The sequence below is a fragment of the Pseudomyrmex gracilis genome, unplaced genomic scaffold (assembly GCF_002006095.1).
Source record: "Pseudomyrmex gracilis isolate BER0280 unplaced genomic scaffold, ASM200609v1 scaffold_454, whole genome shotgun sequence".
NCBI classification, from domain to species: Eukaryota; Metazoa; Arthropoda; class Insecta; order Hymenoptera; family Formicidae; genus Pseudomyrmex; species Pseudomyrmex gracilis.
This window is the reverse complement of record NW_018021038.1, coordinates 30557-53010: the sequence shown is the minus strand read 5'-3', so window position 1 is coordinate 53010 and position 22454 is coordinate 30557. Positions and strand designations below refer to the sequence as shown.

General features: G+C 42.9%; 4 protein-coding genes across 7 annotated transcripts; 2 read left to right on the top strand and 2 right to left on the bottom strand.

Annotated features, from left to right (window-relative positions):
* Window positions 1-83: 83 nt before the first annotated feature.
* Window positions 84-9232, top strand: LOC109860719 (histone-lysine N-methyltransferase, H3 lysine-79 specific). 2 transcript variants are annotated; one of them, XR_002250858.1, is made up of 12 exons: window positions 86-1165; window positions 1420-1599; window positions 1722-2048; window positions 2159-2426; window positions 2514-3195; window positions 3309-3774; window positions 3986-4600; window positions 4722-5155; window positions 5227-5484; window positions 5578-5831; window positions 6456-6636; window positions 7308-7393. XR_002250858.1 is itself a non-coding variant. In XM_020439992.1 (11 exons), the coding sequence occupies exons 1-11, from the start codon at window positions 1088-1090 to the stop codon at window positions 7739-7741; spliced, it is 3996 nt and encodes a 1331-aa protein (XP_020295581.1). In that variant the 5' UTR covers window positions 84-1087; the 3' UTR covers window positions 7742-9232. The 2 variants fall into 2 exon arrangements, 1 of the variants encoding a protein (XP_020295581.1); XM_020439992.1 differs by lacking the exon at window positions 6456-6636 and having other exon boundaries at window positions 84-1165; window positions 7308-9232.
* A 67-nt stretch (window positions 9233-9299) lies between these two features.
* Window positions 9300-15154, top strand: LOC109860720 (A disintegrin and metalloproteinase with thrombospondin motifs 2). The gene is made up of 6 exons (XM_020439993.1): window positions 9300-11237; window positions 11307-11456; window positions 11813-12022; window positions 12169-12914; window positions 12989-13350; window positions 13455-15154. Exons 1-6 carry the CDS (start codon window positions 11208-11210, stop codon window positions 14222-14224), a joined length of 2268 nt encoding a protein of 755 aa, XP_020295582.1. The 5' UTR covers window positions 9300-11207; the 3' UTR covers window positions 14225-15154.
* Window position 15155: 1 nt separating this feature from the next.
* Window positions 15156-18490, bottom strand: LOC109860725 (dnaJ protein homolog 1). Of its 3 annotated transcripts, none has more exons than XM_020440000.1 (2): window positions 18309-18490; window positions 15156-16703 (listed from the first exon to the last, which is right to left on the bottom strand). In XM_020440000.1, exon 2 carries the CDS (start codon window positions 16686-16688, stop codon window positions 15630-15632), a length of 1059 nt encoding a protein of 352 aa, XP_020295589.1. In that variant the 5' UTR covers window positions 16689-16703; window positions 18309-18490; the 3' UTR covers window positions 15156-15629. The 3 variants fall into 3 exon arrangements, with proteins under 3 accessions (XP_020295589.1, XP_020295591.1, XP_020295590.1); XM_020440002.1 differs by lacking the exon at window positions 18309-18490 and adding an exon at window positions 17715-17874; XM_020440001.1 differs by lacking the exon at window positions 18309-18490 and adding an exon at window positions 16821-17463.
* Window positions 18491-18877: 387 nt separating this feature from the next.
* On the bottom strand, window positions 18878-21474 carry LOC109860721 (cysteine-rich protein 2-binding protein). The gene is made up of 6 exons (XM_020439994.1): window positions 20984-21474; window positions 20690-20838; window positions 20382-20594; window positions 19926-20219; window positions 19338-19865; window positions 18878-19259 (listed from the first exon to the last, which is right to left on the bottom strand). The coding sequence occupies exons 1-6, from the start codon at window positions 21397-21399 to the stop codon at window positions 18904-18906; spliced, it is 1956 nt and encodes a 651-aa protein (XP_020295583.1). The 5' UTR covers window positions 21400-21474; the 3' UTR covers window positions 18878-18903.
* Between the last annotated feature and the right edge of the window lie 980 nt (window positions 21475-22454).

The following is a 22454-nucleotide window of genomic DNA, read 5'->3' as shown; positions in this document are numbered from 1 at the left end:
GCTACATGCCGCAGGAATAACTGTAAACAATTGCAAAAAATGCGGTGCACGCGCGTCACGAGCTAGAAAAAAGAAAGAAATACATAAATAAACAGGAAACTTAACCCGGAAGCGGAAATAAAGCGCCTGATTTATAATGCAACGTATTACTCAAGAGAATATCACGTCGGGGAACAATACGACGTTTCGATAAAGGTCCGCGCGACCGCGATCACGTAGGCAGAGAGAACGGCAGAACGGGCGAGCGAGGGGAATGCCCGAGACGATCCGGACCGGATGTGCTGCCGCTCGGGTACGCACGGCAGTTGGAAGAGGCATGACGCTACGTTCGCCATGTTTTGGTGTCGTCATCCCCCCCGAGCGCTGTTTCACGGCGTACTGCACACAATAGCCCGTGTTTTTTAGTGAGTGTTTTCGTGCTGTCGCGTATCAACGGCGCGTTCCTGGCGGTCTCCACGACGTACTCCCCGACCCCGTTATCGCCAACGTCCCCGGGGTCCTTGTGCGCGCGATCCCGCACTCGAGATCGTTTGTATTTTCAACGTCGCGCGAAGCTGGAGATAACCCTCCTCATCCCGTGGACGAGCTCGTAGCTGGCCATGCGTGCTCGGACGTTATCGCGTCCGAGGAAATAGTCTCTGGCCAAGCACTAGGGGGGGGATCGACGCACGTTGTTTTATGCGACCTGGATCAGCGCGTCCTGGCGAATCGATCCGGACCGTCGTCGAACGTCGTCGCATCGTTTGTCACTCACGTCGCTTAGCACTGCCTTCGCCGTCGCTCGACCCAATCGTCGAACTCGTCGATCACCGACCGACGACGGCATCGCTCACCTTGACGATTCGCCACCGAGTTACATCACTTCGCGGGGGCGAAGGGAACGAACGATCCCGACGGATCCCTCGGATCCGCGTGTAACGGATCGGCATCTCGCGTGCGTGCGTACGTGCGTACGTGCGTACGTGCGTACCTGGGTGCGTGCGTGCGTGCGTGCGTGCGCGCGTACGATCATCTCGTTTCCCTCATTTCGTTCGGTTTGATAATACGATATACACATAGGCACGTGGGAAAGAATTAGCCAGTTAAAATGGAGTTGCGATTACACTCGCCAGCAGGAGCAGAACCCATTGTGTATCAGTGGCCGCTCACCTCCGGATCGGGATCAGTGAGTAAAATTCGCAAAACGAAAAAGAAGAAGAAAAAAAAAACAGATTTTGTAAGATCTTTTTGTATGAGTGAATAAATTTAACACTGGGTTGTAGATATTATAGTAGAGATGATACGGGTTTGTTTAGTCTGTTCAATATCACGTCTACTTAATCTTGTTTACAACCATTGTGTCGCTTCTGAGAACTTTTTTTTATATATATATCCCCTTTCTGTGTTATTCTTGTAATGTAACCGTTGTATATGTTGCAGGATCGACACGATGGAGCATTGGATGTTATCGAAACTATGCGATGGGTTTGCGAGGATCTGCCAGATTTGAAGTTACCTTTAGAAAATAATATTCTTTGTAATTACGATCCGAGAGATTACGAAAGTATGAAAAGCTTGTGCGACAGATTCAATAGAGCCATCGATAGCTTAGTACAATTGGTATGTTATTTGGTTTCTCTTTATTTTTTTATTTTTTTGTTTGATTGTCAGAATATGTTGCGTATTGCTTTTGTTGACGTCGCTCTTACACGTTTTTTTTGCGGTGGCGAACGTGTTTACAGGAAAAAGGCACTAGTCTGCCATTTCAGAGACTAAACAAGAGACCTAGCAGAGGCTTGCTTCGTCATATACTTCAGCAAACATACAATCAAGCTGTGGTCGAACCGGACAAGCTAAATCAGTACGAGCCTTTTTCGCCTGAGGTTTACGGCGAAACGAGTTACGAGCTTGTGTCTCAAATGATCGATCAAATTGAGGTGACGGGCGAAGATGTGTTCGTTGATCTGGGTTCCGGAGTTGGCCAAGTTGTTCTTCAGATGGCGGCCGCGACTATGTGTAAAATATGTATCGGTGTAGAAAGGGCCGACGTACCTTCAAAATACGCCCAGGTACAACACGAGCACAAATTAACAAAAATATGATCGTAAATTGCTAGATTACATAATTTACGTTGTATATTAGACGTGTAGTTGATGCCATTTTGTTATCATTATTACAGAGCATGGAAATAAACTTTCGAAAATGGTTAAATTGGTACGGGAAGAGATGCGGGGAATATCGTCTTGTAAAAGGAGACTTTTTAGCGGACGAACATCGCGAAAGTATTACCGGGGCTACGATAGTGTTCGTGAACAACTTCGCGTTTGGTCCAACAGTTGATCATCAATTGAAGGAGCGTTTCGCTGATTTGCGGGATGGCGCGCGCATAGTATCGTCGAAGTCCTTCTGTCCGTTAAACTTTCGTATAACAGATAGGAACTTGAGCGGTAAATATATCTTCTATTCTTGCTAATATTTTTCTTCAACTGTGTTTTGAATTCTGGATCAAATCCTGATCTTTCTGTTTGTAATAGATATTGGCACGATAATGCACGTGTCGGAAATGTCGCCGTTAAAAGGTTCCGTCTCTTGGACCTGTAAGCCCGTGTCGTATTATTTGCACGTAATTGATCGTACTAAGTTAGAACGTTACTTCCACCGCTTGAAGAACAATAAACAAGGTGGCTCTGATGAAAATTCTGATTCTGTGATAAGTAACACTGCCAGCAATAGTAGTAGGGTTTCTAATAGAAGCGAGAGAGGTGACAAAGCCAAGAGAGACCTTTCGAGGCAATTGGACAGTCCGAATAATTCGGAGCAGCTGGGGACTAACAGCGATTCTGATCTGGACGACAACGGTAGCACGAAAAGTCGTCGACAGGCGAACAAAATACGGCGGAAATTCAATAAGAAAACGAACGGTATTAGAGCTCCCGCCAGAGGTAGACAGAGAGGACGAGGCGTCAAGAAGTCCAAGCCCAAGAAGGCGATCAATATATCCGGATTGGATCTGCTGCACAGTCAGACTTTGCTCAGCACGTCGCCTCAAGCTCTCGGAAAGAAACCACCGCCCCCGCCCGGTTGTGTAGATCAACAATTGTCTTCGTTGTCGCTTTCTTTGCAATCGCATTCCACTTCGGTGCACGAGGAACTCAGTATACCGCCCGCTCCGTCCGCGACTCCTTACGCTCTACAAATACTTTTGGACTTGTACAGGTAAGATTGACTCTCTTTTTATGATCTTTGTATCGTTTCTACGTTAAGTCGCATAATGTGTATGAAAAAAAAAAAAAAAACAAACAAACAAACAAAACCAAATCTTTTATCAGGGACCAATTCATGCTTATGTTGGAGTCAATGAGAACGCCTTCTTACAAAATATCGGTTAACACGGATATCGCGAAGGAAAGGGAGAGAAACTCGAGGCTTCAGTCGAGAGCGGCGCAGTTAGAGAAACAAATCAAAGTTCTGATAGACGATAGTGTGGCTCTCTTGAAGGCTAGAATGACTGAATTAGGTATTAATGCTACGTCACCCGGGGATCTATTGGCGAAGGCCAAGGAAATAGTTTTAAGACACAAACAGCTGCAAGCTAAAGCGAGCAAGTTGCAAGCGCAAGTGGCGAATATCGAGAGCGAGCAGAGCAGGCTGGTTGCGCTTAGACATCAAGAACTGCAGGAGAAGTACAACGGTCACGCAAACGGCATGACAAATCCACCGCAATCGCTCACGCAGGATTACATACTGAAGGAAATCTTTGCAACCATGTCGCAACGCAAACGATTGCACTCACAAGTGTGTATCTTGTTATTTGATGAAATTTTATTCACTTAATCTTTGCTTTATATATTTCTCATCTTTCTTCTTTTTGTTTTCTCATTTTTTCTTGTATTAGATGTAGTAATAAGTAGACAGACACATACGTCTAATTTGTACTTAAAAGCAGAGAGAAATTTTATTTTCTTTGTGAGTTTAATCGGAGAAAAACTTGCTTTGTGCAATACAGGTTTCGAAACTCGAACACGAATTAAATGTACTGGAAAGAACGAGTAGCGAGAAGCAGGCGGCCGCGATCGTCCAGCAACAGAGAGACGCGATAGGAAATAAGATCTCGCAGAACTCGCATCAGCAGCAGCAGCAGCAGGTCAGCAAAGCCGGAACGATACGCAAAAGGGAAGGCCGTTTGAGGTCGCAGGACTGGCCCGATGTTCCGGATATAGGAAAGATACAGGAAAACAATCCGGAGATACTGGCGCAAAAGATTCTGGAGACGGGAAGGCAAATAGAAGCGGGTCGTATTCCGAGTAGACCGAGCGTGAACGGCAGAACTCGATTGCCACAGGCGTCTCTCAGTTTCTCTACCGCGCCGTCTTCTATTTCGTCCACCCTATCGCAGTCGGTCAATAAGGACGCGTCGGATAGAAATCAAGAACCACCGAGGGTCGCTAATTTCGAGGACAGACTGAAGAGCATCATCACGAGCGTTTTGAACGAGGATCAGCAGAACAGAAATAAGCAGCAACAGCTACAGTTACAGTCGCAAAGTCAGCCCGAGCCGGAGAGAAAGCAGCGCGCACCACCACCGTTGCCACCGAATGTATCCACTCCGGATTACACACAAGTAAGTTCACCGGATCGGTTAATGACACGATTTTGTCCAACAGTGTTGAATGTTAAAAATTTTATTTTTTTTTAAATTAAACAATATTTCTCACAACGCGTGTAACAAGATCATCTTTCAGGTTTCACCCGCTAAACTGGCGCTTCGTCGTCATCTCTCGCAGGAACGCCTCTCGTCGTCCCACCTAACGTCGTCCGACAGGTCGACGATCGACACAAGACAATCATCAGGTCACGACAATCGGCTCGCGCTGAATGGGAGTAGCGGAATACTCGGCACCAGGACAATCGGCGACCTCGTCAGCGGAGAGATCGAGAGAACGTTGGAGATTTCGAATCAGTCGATAATAAACGCCACCGTTGATATGAGCACGATCATGAGACCCGAGGCCGCGTACTCGCCTATCAGCAGGCCAGCGAGCGCCGAGGGAGATGCCGGCTTGTCGACCTTGGCGCACGTGGCCAGTTACGCGCCCACTTCGGCAGCCTGCACCACAACGTCCACTACTGGTTCAAGATCATCGGTTCTCTTTACTCCAGTGACGCAATCGCAGAGGTATTCTCTTTATTCGGGTTTGTTTGGATTGTAGCAACATTTTGGTTGAGGAAATTTAACATTTGTTGCAGGTACACGACAGTTCAATTACCGCGAGCGGATATCAAGCCCTACCACGAGTCCTATTTTTTGGATAATCCATCTCAGTCGCTCACGCAGTCCCATCCGTCGGTGCTGCCGTCGCATTCATCTCAGGGCACGCTAAACGGAGAACTATTGCCCGTAGAAGGACTCGCGGCGTCGTTACACGCTCGAATAGTGAACATTCATAATAATAATAATAATAATAATAGCAGCAAGATCGACGCGGCTCTTTCCAACAATAAACGGTAGTAGCATTGAACGCGCGACGAGGTGTAATCCTCTCGTAATTTAAAGAAACAAATTTATAATCAGATGTAATGGCTTTTTTACATTCGTAGGTTTCATCCGTATCCGCGATACGCAACGAACAGTAGTAGTAGTAATGGTAATAGTAACGGCAACGCAACGTCGAACGGTACCGCGATTTGCCAGTCGCAATCGTTGACGTCGATAAAAACAGAAGTATCGTCCGTGAGCACAAGCGGAGCGCCGCTGAGTCCTCTCGTGGAACCGCATTCTAACACGTCGACGCCGCTGGTCGACGAGCCGCAAATGGCGACCCAAAGACACCGAAATGTCATCGGTGATGACGGTAAGAGAAAATGATTCTGACGCTTATCTTGGGACTTTTCGAAATATTAGATATCTCGTTAGACTTTTAGTGTATAAAAACATATATTTAATATGCTTCGGAATGAGAATCTACACACTCCAATTGTGCTTCTCGAATTTATTTAGTAGCTAGAAGAAAGTAGACAAATTTCTGTACGACGAGATTTATAATTCGATAAAATGCTTGGATACGCGCGTGTAGAGATTTAAATTCCAGTAAACTTTGTTTTGAGTTTGAATGTGGTTTGCGGAGGCAAAAAAACATATCGAAGTAATTCAGTAATGAAGTATTTGATATCTGGTCAATTAAATTTGCAAGAATATTTATTATTATATATATTTGTCTGATTTTATTGTCAATTGTCAAGATACAAGACTGGTTGTGTCATCGCGCATAACAAGCGAACTGTTCGCTTTGTACAATGCTAAGCGTTTTCTTCCCTTTTTAGGTTCTTGTAGATATACTGTTATATCATTAGTTTATGCGCTAAATGCATCCTACAATTTATTTATGCACTAATGGTTTAGCTTACTTTTTATTGGAGTTGGTAACTGATTCTTTTTATTTATATTTATTTTCGTTGTTGTTTGCTGTATTTGTTAGATGCACTGTAGAGCTGTTTGTTCTGGTTAGTTCTGTCTGTCACACACTCGATCTCAGAAACCCCCCTGAAGCTTGTTTTATTAGAGATTGAGACTCACACACACACACTCAGATCAGAGGGAGAAATGAAAAAGTACGGCTGCCCTGTGGGTTGGTTCGTCGGTACGTTGTTTTGTCACCGGTGAGTTGTCCCACGGGGGTCAAAATTAACTTTGCTATTCGAAAATTTTTTTATACGTATATAATTAAAAAAAAAAAGAAAAATTTAATTCCTTTATACAGGCGTGCGCGCGAGCAGCGTATATATCCCTTCTCTATGTAAAAAAAAAAAAAACGCGAAAGGCTGGTTAAAAATAAAAATAAAACAAATTTCCATAAAAATAAGCCAGACTCTCAAAAACATAATTCTATTATATATACATATATATGAAGTATATCTATGAGTACGCATGTTGAATGTGAGAGTTCCAGCAATAAATATGTTCTAATTGGTGGACTGTACCTTTACTGCATGTTGCATGAAAAATTGTGATCTTATTATTTCCTCCATCTTAATATTCTATTTTCAATATACAACTGTTTTTCGATTCAATTGGTAAATCGCGCGCGCACATTTAAATCACGTTAATATTAGTGCATATTTAAATTTGCACTCGTTTTAGCAGAAGAATAATAATAATCGACAAAATTTGCTCTACCTAAAAAAATGAAGAAAATTTACCACTTCGAATCGCGCGCGATGGCTTATTTTTATGAAAATTGATGTTATATATGTACATTTATATTTCTCTTCGCTTGCTCGATGCTTCACGCGACGCCGGTTACAGCGAGTAATTGAGGTTTATTTTGCAGATGGGGAAGCTGATTGGCAAGACCGCATTAGTTCAGGATTTGATCGCTTGGTCGCGTTTGCTTCCACAGAACTGGACAAACGTAGACGATCGACAGAAGGAGTAAATACAAGCCCCGACAGTGGAATGGGCTCAGACAGCATGGGGACAGGACCACCGATGGTGGTGCCGTCGCCCGACGACGCATTGGGACCGCCGAGAACACCCTCGCCGACCAGTCCCCGTCCCTTGAACTCCAACGGCAATTCCATATGCGGCTCGTCCGTACCTCTGAAATATCAGCGACAACTGGATTCCGAGCGGCATCACTTTAAGAAAAAGTTTTTTCATCGCGACTGGAGCACTACCGCGGGCACCAGCAAATTTCGTCCCAAGGGCAAAGATTGGGACTGGAATCATTCCGGACAGTGGCCGTCGAATGACGAACAGTCTTAACTTTTGTTCTCGCGGCGAAAATAATGAGGATTTTCTATGTGATCAGCGACGATATGTTATTTCTTTTGCTCTTTCTCATCCATGTAACGTATAGGGGGACGCAAACATGGCGCGTTGTTTTTTTCTTTTTGGCTTTTAAGTTTATTTCACATTTATTTATTTCTCGCCTCTTATATAAGAGTTGTCATTTATATTTATACACATACAGACATATTAATTACGTTTTGTTCTTGTTTCGTTATTATTGATAATAATTGTCTTGTATATTCTGATAAGGACACGTTCTTTAAAATACTGCATGTGTTTATTATGTATTTATTATGTGCGAGAGATAGTTCGTATGATTTTGATCGACCGGAAAGACAAACAAAACCTGAACTGAAATGCTAAGCGCTTGGACAGATTCAATATCGTTGCTTACGGCTCATTTATAGAGTGAAAAAAAAAAAAAAATTATACATTTATATTACACAATGAACGTAGTTATGAGACTAATTAGTAAGACAACAGATTACACAAAGTCAAAAGTGAATCGAAGTTATGAAATGTGTTAGCGTCTATATTGTGCATGTTTTCAACTTTTGTCTCTTGAAAAGATTATTAATCCCTCAAACCAGAAACCTCCCAAACATCTGTATTAAAGAAATCGGTATTATTGAGTAAGTTTCTCTCTTATCTTATAAAGAGGTCTCTCGCACTTTGTTAATTTATAGTTAGTAATTATTTAAGTAGCAATTTGAGGAAGGTTAAAAATTCCAAAAAATCTCAAGTGTTTTTTTGAATAATATGATTCCTAAACGGTATTTCTCCATTTATACATAATTCAAATAGTCGAAAAGTTAAGTATGGTAATTATTATTTTGATAATTCTTACCAGTTTCTTTTTTATTTATAGAATCAATTTGTGAAAAAAGCTTCTGAATTACAGTATGTTTCTGAATCGTTCGCAATTTGTACAAAACAATAGCATTGTGTTATTAATTGAACTGATTAATTCCCACGTTTTGACTTCAAAATAAAAACTAGTTACGGGAATATCGAGGCTCTTCTTGATAAAATCCCGCATCACACAGAAAAATCTGTGCCATCAAGCCAAGTTGAATACCGTTCTAAGAATGCAATAATGAATGAATTTAAATAAAACTGGTTTGAGAGGTTAAATAGATCTTACTCACCGATTTTACATAGCACTTTAATTTATTTTATATTATATTATACACACCATATATATTACATATTACTCTGTATTATTATAATATCATTATTCTATTAGTATGATCAAATTTTTTGGTAAGGTTTTGCGAACAATTGTCACCGATGTGTTTCTTTGTAAATCTGGTCTCAACTGGTCTAGATCGAAACGCCAATGTTAAATAGGACAACAAGAAGTCTCGTAATCTACGCCTGTACATATACACACACATATCCCATGACGCGATTATTGTATGTGGCATTTATGAGACGTTTATAGACGCACTAGATAAAAAAAAATTTATGTATGTATGTATCATATCGCATGTACGCGAATATATATGTACAAAAAAAAAAAAAAAAAAAAAATAATCTCATACGTTTGTATGTATGTATCATAATGTGGGTGTGTATGTGTGCATGTACATATATTATTTGTATGTTTCAAAGCCGGAGAGGCAAGTTGATATTACAGGCGTATTACGATTGACCGATTGGCATGATAGAAAAAAGAAAAAGAAAACCAAAAGAAAAAACTTAAGAACGGAATATGACACAAAGCCAGCGAAACCTCCGTGTGTTCGTAGCAAGTACGTGCTGCAAATTTTTACATATTGCGGCTGCAACAAAACAATCTTCCACCGTTTCTCGGGAAGATAATTTAATACCTAAGTGTTCACTGTGGTTCATAGAGTTAAAGAATCGCGTTAAAAAGGTAAAAAAGTAAAAAAAAAAAAAAAAAAAAAAAAAAATAGTCACTTTGTAAAGTACACTCGTATCTTAAGATTGAAAGTAAATTCGTTCTTTTGTGGTTTTGTTTTTGTTTTTTGGTACGCATCTTACTCACGCTCGTCGTTGTACGATACTTGTGCGATATATTCCAAAGAATGGAGGCAAGAGTCAGTTTATACAGTTTTTAAGTGGTGCGCCCCGTATTGGACATCACTCACGGTAGGTTCTTTTTTGCTTTCGGTGCTGCAGAGAATCAAGTAAAACATCCAAGGAGAAGCGTTACTATCTATACAGAGAGAAAAAAAAAAAAAAGAAAAAAAGGTCGGCACGACATTTATGTATAAGGGATCCTTTCTTTTTTACGTTGCTCGAGATATATATCCCTGGTTAAGTATATATATATATATGTACATATGTATATGTATATGCATACGAAAGGATCGTCATACGCTAGACTGTAAAAAAAAAACAAAAAAATGATAAGTATCGTATTATTTAATATATCGCTCCTATATATATATATATATATATATAATACTACGCGCGTCATTTATAGACTTATAGTTAATATAAAAAAAACAAAAAAAAACAAAACAAAAACAAAAAAAAATAACGAGCATTGCCAGCACACGCTAGACACACTGCCGAAATCTTTGACGAATTAATTTTATTATCGATCACAACTATTATTTATTGTTTTTATTGAGATATTTTAATACTATTACTATTTGTACCAAGTAATGGTGTTCTTCCTTTTACTCCATTTACTCTCTACCTTCCCGCATTTTTCAGCAGTTTTCTAGCGATATGTTTTCTCCCCCTCTTCCCCCGATCACTTTACAAACCCTTAATTAATAATACATAATTGTCGTCGTTTTCTCTGCCAAGATAATCACGCAGGTTTGTAATTTTCGTGCTCGTAAGAGACGTTTTTACAGAATCGGTCAAAAGTTCGAGATCACCGATGAAATGTGTGACGTACACAGAAAACGAGAATTTTATTTTTGCACAAATACGTAAGACCAATCGTTATACAATGACAATTCTAAAGATAAAAATTATTACACATATATTTTCTATTATTCTTACGCGAGAATATAAAAGTTTATCTCTCTCGTTTTCCGCATGTATTTGCATATTTTTGCGATCTCGAACTTTTAACCAATTATTGTATATCCATCTCTCCCTTACTTAATTACAAACAGGTCAAATCCTCAATTATAACATATATGCGAGAGAATCTCGCAAGAGTACATATCAGCAACGAATCTTTTTTTTTTCGTCCTGGGAAAAAATATCCCAGTGCCACCGGATAGTGCAAATTATTTTAATTAATTGATATCAAATACGACTCAGGATCAGGAAGCACATTTGTAGAAAGAAGTAACGTACATCATAGAAACCGGTGTCAACGACACCGCGAGCGTCTTTAAGATTAACATACAGGTGCCAGCATGTGTGTGTGTGCGATTTGTGCACACGCACGATAACTGAAAGAGGCATATGCGGGTTTTTATAAAATCGTCTGAATGTGCATGTGCATATGTGGGATGTACCCACATATGCGTATGAGGTATGCATATGTATATTAAAAATCATATATATATAAAGAGAATGTTCTTAACTTTTATATTCTTTCAAGTACTTGAACGCGACGAAGACGATGACGTCTTCCGCGCTAAGATCGATACTGATGGTGACGATAGTGCTGATCGAAGTTTGCGCTCTCGACGCGCGAGATGATATCGAAGTGATACTGCTGCCAATACGGGATCCGAGAGGCGCGCCGGAGGTACGTTGTGTGTCTGTTCTCTTATCCGTCGTTGAGCGAGAGAATTTTTTAAATCGGTCGATTGATCGATCTCGCGCGTTACGCGCGCTCGGCACCGCGAACGCGACGCACGAGTGCGCGTAATGGCTTCAATCCAGGTCGATCGATCGACGACGACTTAAAAAAACAAAAAAAAAAAAAAAGAACTCGCTCTACTTAAACCAGCGCCGGACTGCGCGCTCAAATTGCGAATGACGACAGACCGCGTAATTTGCGATTAAGTATCTGCAAATTACACGGTTGCGATGTCCGGCGCTCACTTCGCCAAAGCTCGAGAGAGCAAAGTGGTCCCATTGTTGACGCTGAGATTTACGCAGATTCCGTTAACTTTCAAAGTCTTCGGACGGCTGGTCAGGCTGAATCTGCGTAGAAACGACAAAATCGCGTCGCCTCGGTTGCAAGTGTGGAAGCACAGAGGCTGGAACACGGAGGAGCTGTCGCGACTGAACGCGCCGGATCCGTGCCATTATCTTCACGAAGATCGGATCGTCTCGGCGGCGATAAGCTTTTGTCAGGAACGGGGATTGGTCGGTGATACAAATTTCTTTCTTTATAGGACGAGGATGTGAAAGTTATCTCTTTTTCCGCCATCTCTTTTATATTCTTCTTCTCTGCGCGTGGGTGTAGACAAAAAAAACATGTAAGATAAAAATGCAGGTGTGTGTCTTTGTAGCACGGGCTCGTCTTCCTGGACAGTTTCACGCTGGAGATCACGCCGTTGCGACGACGCGGTCCCGCGTTATCGGCCTTGCTCGCCGACGTCGCTCAGGAAGACTCTCCGCTCGGCGAGCCTCACGTGATCAAGCGATCGCCGAGATCTGGATTCGTTGCCGATCTGGATAACTTCGACGAGTCAACGAGGCAACGTCTCGTGCGAACATCCGCAACGGAAAGCGCCAACTTGACGTTGGAACTGGCCGTTTTCTTTGACGAGGCTGCGTATCGTTTGTTCTCTCCGTTTCTCGACAGAGACGACGGGAAAATCCGCGACATGTTGCTGGCTTACGTGAACAGCATTCAGGCGCTATATCGTCATCCGAGTCTCGGTGTCGCGATCGACATCTCGCTGGTGCGGCTGGACATCATCGAGAAACAGCCGCCGGATCTGCCGCACTTCGGCGGCGAGAGAGGCAGTCTGCTGGATTCGTTCTGCGATTACGCGAGGACTCGCAATCCTCCGGAGGACGATCAACCGCGTCACTGGGATTTGGGTCTGTACGTGACCGGATTGGATCTGTACGCGCTCGAGAACGGGAAGCGAAACGGCGCCACCATGGGACTGGCCACCGTCGGCGGCGTGTGCGTACCGCGTTACTCTTGCGTGATCGCGGAACTCGGTGTCACCGATCAATTCGGAAAACCATATCCGTCCGCGGGCTTCACGTCTGTCTACATCGCCGCGCACGAGATCGGCCACAAGTAAGTTTCAAAACCGAACGATAATAAACGCGCGATCAGTCAGCGAGTGCTCGAACTCGAATCGTTTTTGAAAGCTTAGGGATGCATCACGATTCGATCGGCAACGCGTGTCCGAAGGACGGCTACATAATGTCACCCAGCAGAGGCGTTCGGGGCGAGACGGTCTGGTCCGAATGCAGCCGCGAGGTCGCGGAGACGCTATCGCGAACAAAACCCTGCCTCCTGGATCGGCCCGAGCCGCGTAACACCACGGATGATGACGATCATACGCGGTATCGCAATTTGCCCGGTCGCGAATGGACCGCCAAGAGGCAGTGCGAGTTGCTTTTGCGTGACAAGGACGCGAACGTGGTCACGCTTTATCAGGCTTGTCAATCCTTGCAGTGTGAAACGCCCCGCAGGAGCGGATATTACTTTGCGGGACCGGCGCTGGATGGTAAATCCTCTCTTGTTTTTCCTACTGTCACTTGTGTAGTCACTTGTGTGTTTCTCGCACTCGGTTGAGCTAAAAAATTCATTTTACTTCTCAATCGTACAAAGGAACTCACTGCGCGTCCGGCAGAGAGTGCCGCGGTGGAGAGTGCGTGCCCATTATCGACATCCCGGACGAGGACAACTGGAAGGGCAGCTGGAGCGAGTGGAAAGAGGGTTCCTGCAGCAGCGGTTGTCTGCAGAAATCCAAAGGCGCGCGAGTCCGGCGACGATTCTGCAAGAACCGCGATCGCGGAGCGGCGAACTGCAAGGGCTTGTATTACGACGTGGTTCTGTGCAAGGACGAGAAACTCTGCAAGAAGAAGCGCAGAACGATCGGCGAGTTTGCCACGCTCAAGTGCGGCCTGTTCAGCGAGCGGCTGTCCGAGCTGGACGGCACGGCGCCGGGATTGCAGGTGCTGCACGAGTCCGATCGGCCGTGGATGGCTTGCGCTATATTCTGTCGGCGAAGAGACATCGCCGCTTATTACTCGCCGCGCGTCGAGCTCAACGACCTCGGTCTCGATCCGTATTTCCCGGACGGCACGTGGTGCTACGCCGAGGACGGCCAGGATTATTACTGCCGTCAGCATCATTGCCTGCCAGAGAGCTTCCGATTCGGGAAGAAGTTGCCGAAGGGAAGTCATTCGCGCGAGGACGCGGGAGACTTGGGACCACAAAACGCGCATAACAATCTTCCGAACCGATTCATCAAGTACCTGACGTTGGGCCCGACCGGTTTGCCATTGATGACCTCCGTGTCGCGCGGCATCGCTTCTCCGCCCGACGAAGACGAATGGATCGATAAAGATTACATAGAACTGCCAGTATCCGCTTAAGTTTCTTGAATCTTGTCCCTCTCCTTTTCCTACTGGTTATCGAAAGTTTAACAAAAAAAATGAGGTTTTATAAACATTTCATAAAATATTTTATAAAAAGAAAAAAAAACAGAAAAAAAGGAAGAAACGATACCGTAGTCAGTTTACGCTCTTATATGGAAAGGAAAAACAGAGATATCGCTATACGCGGAGTGGACGCGCTTCTTCCCTCGCTTCGTACGGAAAAGCGTCTCGGGAGAGGGATACGATGAGAGCGATATACGCGTGACGTCACCCACTTTGCCGTCTATTTTAGGAGTGTCGCGATGTTACGCTCGTATATTTGTGTACAAATACAGGATAGGGGAATTGAGGGCAATAGAGAGAAAATATACGATATGTTGAGTCGTGTGTGTAACTTAATTAATTATATTATATAATATATATAAGCGTACAAATAATTAATCAACCATTAAACTTAGGATTACATTACGTAACGGGAACATCGGCTCGACGTCAAACTTATGACAATTGGAACCGATCCGCGCGCACACACACGCACACACACACACACTCTCTCTTTCATTATAGACAGAGTATGTACGAAAAGAAACCAACCTACAAAGACCTAAGGCAAAAATGTTCTGCTACAGTTTTGTTTTTTGTTTTTGTTTGTTTTTTGTTTTTGGCTGTCCCTTTTCGATGTGTTTTCAATTCACCGGATAAACGCAACATCGCTAAAAAATACAAAATGCTCGATAATTGTTACGCGATTGACTGCTTATCACTGTTCAGTAGCCTTCGTACATATAATCGTAAAACGCATATACGCACCCACGCACGCATTTACAGACGTACACAATAACTACAATGTAATTGAGGAAACAAAAGTAATCCGGACACGACAATCACACGAATTTGGCGTTACAATAAACGCGAACTTTATGATTCTTTTTGTTTTTATAATTATTTAATATACATGCCTTGTGTCTCTTCGATTGATCGATCAGACTATCGTTATATATGGGCGTAGAGGCCAATTCGGGCGCCGTTGTTCAGAGAGACGCCAAGTTAGCCGAAAGTAACTTAAAAAAAATTCAGTAATCAAATATTGACTTAGCGTCGAGGAAAATGAAAATATTACTCGTCGTTTGATTTGGCTTCTACGCAAATTGCTATTATACATACATATATATATATATAATTTATTTAATCGTTCTCAATCGTTTTTCATCGTTTTTCATTGTTAGTCTCTCTCGTGGTCGTCGTCGTTGCTGCGTCTCCGCGTCTTCATGTACTAGAACGCACATGGAAACGTGTCATCACTTCCGTTGATCGGAACGATTAAAAGATGTCCATCAAACTGCATCGATATTCCTTTATATAGTACGATCTTATTTGTTTTTCTTTGTGATCAATCAAGAGCTCAATTCGGTAGCGTGTCATACAATATATCCTTCGCACTTTGGGTCAACGTGTCCGGGAACTTGATGTCAAATGACACGAGTAGATCGCCTTTCCGTGACGGTTCTTTTGGAAACGGTAGACCATGTCCTTGGAACCTCTTCACCGTGTTTGGCTTAACAATTTCTCTCATCAGATTCAACGGTATCTTCTCACCGGTCAGCGTAGGAACTTCGACGATACTTCCGCACAAAGCTTGCTTCAAGGACAACTTGCACGTGTACCTAATGTCACTGCCCTCTCTCCTGAACAAGGGATGCGGTTTGTCTCTGATGATAAAAACGATGTCCGCCGGTTCCCGTCTGGGCGACTGATCGCCCTCTTTCTGGAACGTGATCTTCGTACCGGCTTTCCAGCCCGGTTTGACATTGATCGTAAGAAGCTTGTCTTCTTTCTTGGAGTTACCGTCCGGCTGTATCACTCGTCTGCATATCTTCATCTTCTTTGTGCAACCGCGCAGAATCTCCTCCAGACTTATGTACAAATCGTGCTCGATAGCCGGATCCTGGGCGCGATCTTTGCCGCCCGCTTTACCTGTGTTCGGAGTCGCGAAGTTGAACGAGTGCGACCTGAAGGCGCCACCTTGTCGCTGCGATCCCATACTGCCGATACCGAAGGGATCCATGTCGATGTCCATGTCTTCATCGTGAAAAGCGAATCCTCCACGATTACCGGTACTGGTGAACTCGAAAAGATTGTGGAAAGGACTGGCCGAACCGAAGAATTGTGCGAAGGTCGCACGAGGATCGCCATGGAAAGTATACGTGGCGCCTCCTCCACCACCTCCAGCCGATGCTCCTCCCTTCAGACCCTCCTCGCCGAACTTGTCATAAACCTCTCGCTTCTTGGCATCTGACAGCACCTCATACGCCTCAGCAATCTCCTTGAATTTCTCCTCAGCACCGGGACTTCTGTTCTTATCGGGGTGATATCGGAGAGCTAACTTTCTATAAGCTTTCTTGATCTCCTCGTCGCTCGCTCCCTTGGCTATGCCAAGTATTTTATAGTAATCCTTTCCCATTCTTCTGTACTCAATCTGAAACAATATCAAAAAATATTGCATGTGTTATTGTACTGTAAATCTCAATTATGAGAAAAATAAGATTTTTATTTTCCTATCTAGATCTCAAAAGAACTTTCACTTTTCAATCACCTAGAAGAGAGACAAAAAGACCTCGCATCAAAATTTATTTTCTCCTGAGAATTCTATTTATACCAAGATTGATTCATGAATTTATCTTAGATGTCTCTTTTGTGTATTGATCTGTTCTCCGATATCTGAACCACAATTTAACAAAGATTCCAATTATTTATTTACATGTGACTTGAGATAAATAATTTTTACATTCAACGTTCTTTGATACTTTTTATCTTCTCTTTTTCTCATTTATAAATAAACTTCTTTTTTACAGCCAAAGAGATACAGACATAGATAAAATTTCTTTTTTTTTTTTTACAGCCACTACAAAGACGTCTGTATTTAAGCTTTACAAAAGGCTCAGTATAAATACGCGCAAGCCAATTGACACAGTTTAACCCTTTTTTCCGACACGATATATAGAACTACGTGAAAAATTGTGCGATAGAAGTCTATTTTAATTTACTCTGACACATATGTATCAGAGCACGCACACACACAAACACAGTGCCAGAGTCCACTTTATTTGTAAATCACGTGCGCGGTTACATTGCATCTTCTCATTACCGCCATATTTTTTTAGCAAGACGGTAATATACTCGATGTTAAACGAATCGCGCGGATATATAAGTCGCGACAATTCGAGAGAAAAGAATAACACATATGTTTCACGCGTCGCGCTCACTCGCGCGCGCGCGCGCGTGCGTATGTGTCTCACGTTCATTATTATATACAGCGAGAGAGAACATGCTAGATCCGTCGAGAAACGCGAGCGGCGACCGATCGTCGCGCGCGCGCGACGACGACGAATTTACTGCCATTTTTTTTCCGTCGTCTCCGATTCTCGAAACGATACGAGAAAGAGAGAAGCAAGCAAGCTCCAACACACCCACGTACATACGTATTCACCGATATCTATTTCTGGCAATGATGATGATTGCGAATACGCGACGAATGTCTCTCGCTCGTTCGCACGAGATTCGGTGTGTGAGCTGCAACGCAAAAATAAATACCCCACCCTCAAGAGAGACGGAGCGCGAACGAGCGAGAGGTTCTGGGTCGTTGCCGTTAATCGTCGTCGTGGTCATCGTCGTCGTTGTCATTCCGTTGTCACGATGTCTATCTTCTGTTTTTTTTTTTATTTTTTTTTTTTTTNTTTTTTTTTTTTTTTTTCACCCGCGAACCACCGCGGCGATGCGCCAAGAAAACGGAATCGCAAATCTTCCGCGGATCGGCAAAACAACACGCGCGGAGAAAAGAGAACCGTTGTCACGATGTCTATCTTCTGTTTTTTTTTTTATTTTTTTTTTTTTTGTTTTTTTTTATTTTTTTTTCACGCGCGAAATCGAGAATCATGCATATGCACGCACGTAGAGCGATCACGATTCATCGCGAATTTTGTACCATCTTGCACCACATTAACTTCACGAATATCGCGGACAGGTTAACGCGGAGGAGCCTTGTCCCTCTTCCTTCTGCGTCTGATTTTTGTTTTTTACTTACTTTTGTATCTTATTCCGTGATTGTTTGTTGAGCGTTAAAACACGGAAAGTACCAAAAATACAGAGTACACAGAGAAATGAGCAATGAATGCAATTTTAACGCCAAACAACACCCAAACACCGACCGTTCCTGGATCACGTACAAAATCGCACTGAACTGTCGCGTAACCCCTCTACCGTGATTCGTATATATATATATAAACTCGCCGTCCAGCAGTTTCCGGAACTTTCGAGAATGAATTGACGCTGCACCGCAGCGCCCTCTCCGATGACGTCAACGTTTTACGTCAGCCGTGGCGCGAACTTCAATTATGGCGCCTTTTCGACGATCGATAGTACATCTCAAAATAAACGGGAACAGAAAGAGTACAAGCAGCTAACCCAGTTAAGCGACATATATCGGTTCTCTCAACGGAGTAGCAAATGGACTTTTTCCACAGCTCATAAATTATTTTGGTTGCTTGGAACAAAAGCGGACGAAAGAAAGGGAATTAGAAGTGAGCGTGTGACGCGCGGGGCGAGCGAGAATTAACGACGATATTTTACAAATGCGAGAAATAATTTATTACATTTTACATTTTTTACATTTTGTCCACTCATCTGCTTAAACGTAAGAACAGAGCGTGTCTGCATTCTCGCGAATTGGGCGGCATGTACTTGTCGTAAAAGTCTTGAACGAATTCCTGTATCTTGAAACCAAACTTCTGATACAATATCAACGCGGGATTCGTAGCGGACACGTGTAACGTGACGTCCTGTCCCAAACAGGTTTGTATCAAGTGGTACAACATGAACGTGCCGATGCCGGATTTTCGCCATTCCGGACGTGTCAGGAGAAACGAGATGTACGCCTCGTTGTAGCTGACGTACGGGACCAATATCGCAAAACCGATGACGAGTTTCTTGTATGACACAACGCACGTGAAGTCCGGATACTGCAGGCATTCGGTCACTGAAACGAACACAATCTTGTTGGAATATACGCCAGGGTATGAGTGCGTGTCACTCGCACAGAAAAGTTGATACTCACAGTCTATACCAGGCCAAAAGAATTGTCTGCAAAGATTGTTGATCGCGGGGATGTGTTGCGGTCTGACGTAGGAATAATCGACAGACGCCCGAGGAGACGGTTTCCAAAGTGAATTGTTTTTATTTACTTTCCTGCACAGTTCATCCATAATTCTCAGCCACAGCGGGTCGCAAGAAGTGTCCCTTCTTATGAACGGCTTTAATCGTCTGTGCGTGTACGGACTGTACACGAACGTGGACTCGTTGTAACCGAGCAGCTTCTGCTCGAAAATGTATCCTAGATCGTCGCTGCTGAAGAATCGATCCAACACCCGACCGTTGTCTCTCGACGGCATCGCTTCCGATCCTGATTTCGATCCAAAGTGATCGACGTCTAACAAAGGGAGACCGTATTCCCTCTTTCTTTTCCGCAAGGCCAACTTTCTATACTGTCTTCGAACGGCCGGCGGTGCTTTATCGAGATCAGTCTTACTGAGCTTTTGCAATAAATACGTTTCTTCCTGACGGGTCATATGTGCCATTTTCTCATCTGAAACGCAACGTGACTGTAGAATTTTGCATCTCTATGCTTCGAGTTCGAGATACTTACTGTTACCGGTAAATGATTTGGACCAAGGCCACTGACGGTGTTCTGTCACTTTGAACAGAGAAACGGGAAGCTGTTCGTGCATGGAAATGGAACTGTTGCTGTTGCTGTCGTCGTTGTATCCTTCTTGTTTCTTAATATCGTCGCCGATGCAAGTTGGCGATAAAGCAATCGGATTCCACCAGTCGCAGCTATCCATCAAGTCTGAGAAGCTGTTCTCATATTGACAATGTTGTATCAACTCAGAGATAGATGGAACGTTATTCTCATTCCGTAACATTATGTCTTCCTCCATATCTGTGAAAACGTCGTGATTATTTAAATAATCCAACATTTGTTATACAGTAGTGTCTTGACAGTTGTCACTACGTCTTTTCTTTTGTTATCAACAATGACTAGTAACAGTGTGCGGACACTGTCTGTATTGTTTTTTTTTTTTTCTATCTATTATATCAGTACCAGTTGGCTCTTCATCTTCTAGAAGAAATTCAGATATTGTCTCTGTAGGTTGAACATACATAGAAGAATACATTGAGTTTCTGTTTCTAAATAGGTCACTGCTACAATTGCTGTCGTCTCCAATGGAAAGACTGGAATCAGATGTTACAGGACTGTCCAGCGATTTGTCAGATAATTTGGAGTTTTTCTTTTTATCCATGATCATTTTGCTATCTGAAATAAAAAGAGCAACAATGTTATTCATGTTCTCTACAGTTGCAATTTGCATCAGTATATGTATTTTATGTATATCATATGAGTGCACTTACTTTTGGCAATAAGAATTTCAGGAGGATCATTGGTCAACAGTTTCCACCATCCAGTTTCTTGTAATTCCTTGGTACCAGATTTGAAAAAAGCCTTATTATAATGGGACAGTGTTCCAGATATGGTGCCAATCCAGTTTTTCTTTTTCTTCCTAAGTAATATTTGCATGTTTTAATCACATCCAATAACTCATGTAACAAGACAATGATTATTATGATAATAAAAAAGTGCAACTTGGAAAAAACAAAAAAAAAAAAAATCAAAAGTTGATCAATTGTGCAACACAAAATACGTACACAGTCTTTTGAAACAGTACGTCCCAGTGCTTTTCCACAAAGGTACTGATGTCGTTTTTCCAGTGAAAGTATCCCCGTTTACTAATGCCGCTGGATCTTTCGCGAAGATTGTAAAGTGTCAAGACGATGACAGTGAGCCAAGGCATTTTGTCACGTATCACCGTCTCCTCGCCCAACGGGCTGCAGGAGGCGCAAGTAAGTTCGAAGAAAACATCTCCCACAAAAGAACCTGGAAGACTGCCTCTTTTCAAGCATTCTATGTGCACGTTTTCATCACACCCGCTGCAACTTAACCCCGGCTTGCTATGAGGATCGCACGCTGTTCCACATCTTCTGCAAATTCTTGTGTTCCCAGTCTCTTTCAATTCTTTCGAGCTTGTCATGTTTTCCGCTTCGGACATTTTAATTACTTTCATTTCTGTTCTTTCTGTTTTTGTATGTGCATCAACGTTGCACGCGCATCTCAGAACGCCCGGTTTTTTTAAGGTTAGATTTCCAGTAATGGCAGTGAATTTCGGAACGCAACCAGTGTTGCTGCGAAGTCGCGTTTTCGCGCATGCGCACTGTGCTGCTAGAAGAATGCAGTAATGTACATATATATGCACGTAAATGAGGGGCACCAACATGTACAGTTTTGGCGGGATCTCGCAGTAGGGACCGAAAAGGTTAAAGAGCGTAGGATAAAAAAGTAAGTAAATGTTATAATTATTTATTTGTGCAATATTAGTGCAATAATTTTGCAGTATGGATTCCAATATTGCTACAGGAGCCATTAAAAAACAAAGTACAAACAAATTTTTTAATTTGTGGTTAAATCCTATCTTCTTAATATTTTTTTATTTAGATGTTATTAAACAACTAAACAAATATTATTAAAACACACCACGTGTTAATTATGAAAAATTATTTGGGTCTTTACAGAACCTTAATAATGTCGGAGTTAGTACGGCAGTAATGCTACATTTAAAGGCGCATGCGCGAGAACACAGCTTTTACGGGAATCTAATTGGCTGTACAGTGCGCATACGCGAAAACGCGACTTCGCAGCAACACTGAACGCAACCGTAGTTGTTGGCTGCGTTCAGCAGAACGAGCTGCATTGTAAGCAATCGAATTCGTGATTGGCTCTTACGCCCGCGTTTTCACCATCTCCAATTAACTTAGACCCGGTTTCACAATTCGCGTTTAACTCGAATTAACCGAAGTTCGACTTGCTGAGCTCGGTTTAACGCGTTCAATCTTCTTTGTCAAATCTGTGCTAACCAACCAATCACAGTTCATGTTTAGGAAGAAAAGATGCGTTACGCCGAGTTCAGCAAGTTGGGCTTCCGTTAATTCGAGTTAACCGTCAATTGTGAAACCGGGCCTTAATCAACAGCAGTTGTTGACAAGACGAAAATTGTATTGCTGAATGCGGACATTTCCTTGCGGATGCACTTTTAGACTGCGTTCCGATATATTCACTGTCAGG

Coding starts and splice junctions, on each gene's coding strand:
- LOC109860719 (XM_020439992.1), top strand. CDS start 1,088: ATGGAGTTGCGATTACACTCGCCAGCAGGAGCAGAACCCATTGTGTAT. Junction 2,049..2,158: donor TACCTTCAAAATACGCCCAG/GTACAACACGAG, acceptor TCATTATTACAG/AGCATGGAAATAAACTTTCG. Junction 5,832..7,307: donor AAATGTCATCGGTGATGACG/GTAAGAGAAAAT, acceptor TTTATTTTGCAG/ATGGGGAAGCTGATTGGCAA.
- LOC109860720 (XM_020439993.1), top strand. CDS start 11,208: ATGTGGGATGTACCCACATATGCGTATGAG. Junction 11,457..11,812: donor ATCCGAGAGGCGCGCCGGAG/GTACGTTGTGTG, acceptor AGATTTACGCAG/ATTCCGTTAACTTTCAAAGT. Junction 13,351..13,454: donor TGCGGGACCGGCGCTGGATG/GTAAATCCTCTC, acceptor AATCGTACAAAG/GAACTCACTGCGCGTCCGGC.
- LOC109860725 (XM_020440000.1), bottom strand. CDS start 16,688: ATGGGAAAGGATTACTATAAAATACTTGGCATAGCCAAGGGAGCGAGC.
- LOC109860721 (XM_020439994.1), bottom strand. CDS start 21,399: ATGAAAGTAATTAAAATGTCCGAAGCGGAAAACATGACAAGCTCGAAA. Junction 20,839..20,983: donor GTACTGTTTCAAAAGACTGT/GTACGTATTTTG, acceptor AATATTACTTAG/GAAGAAAAAGAAAAACTGGA. Junction 20,220..20,381: donor AGAAGATGAAGAGCCAACTG/GTACTGATATAA, acceptor ACGTTTTCACAG/ATATGGAGGAAGACATAATG.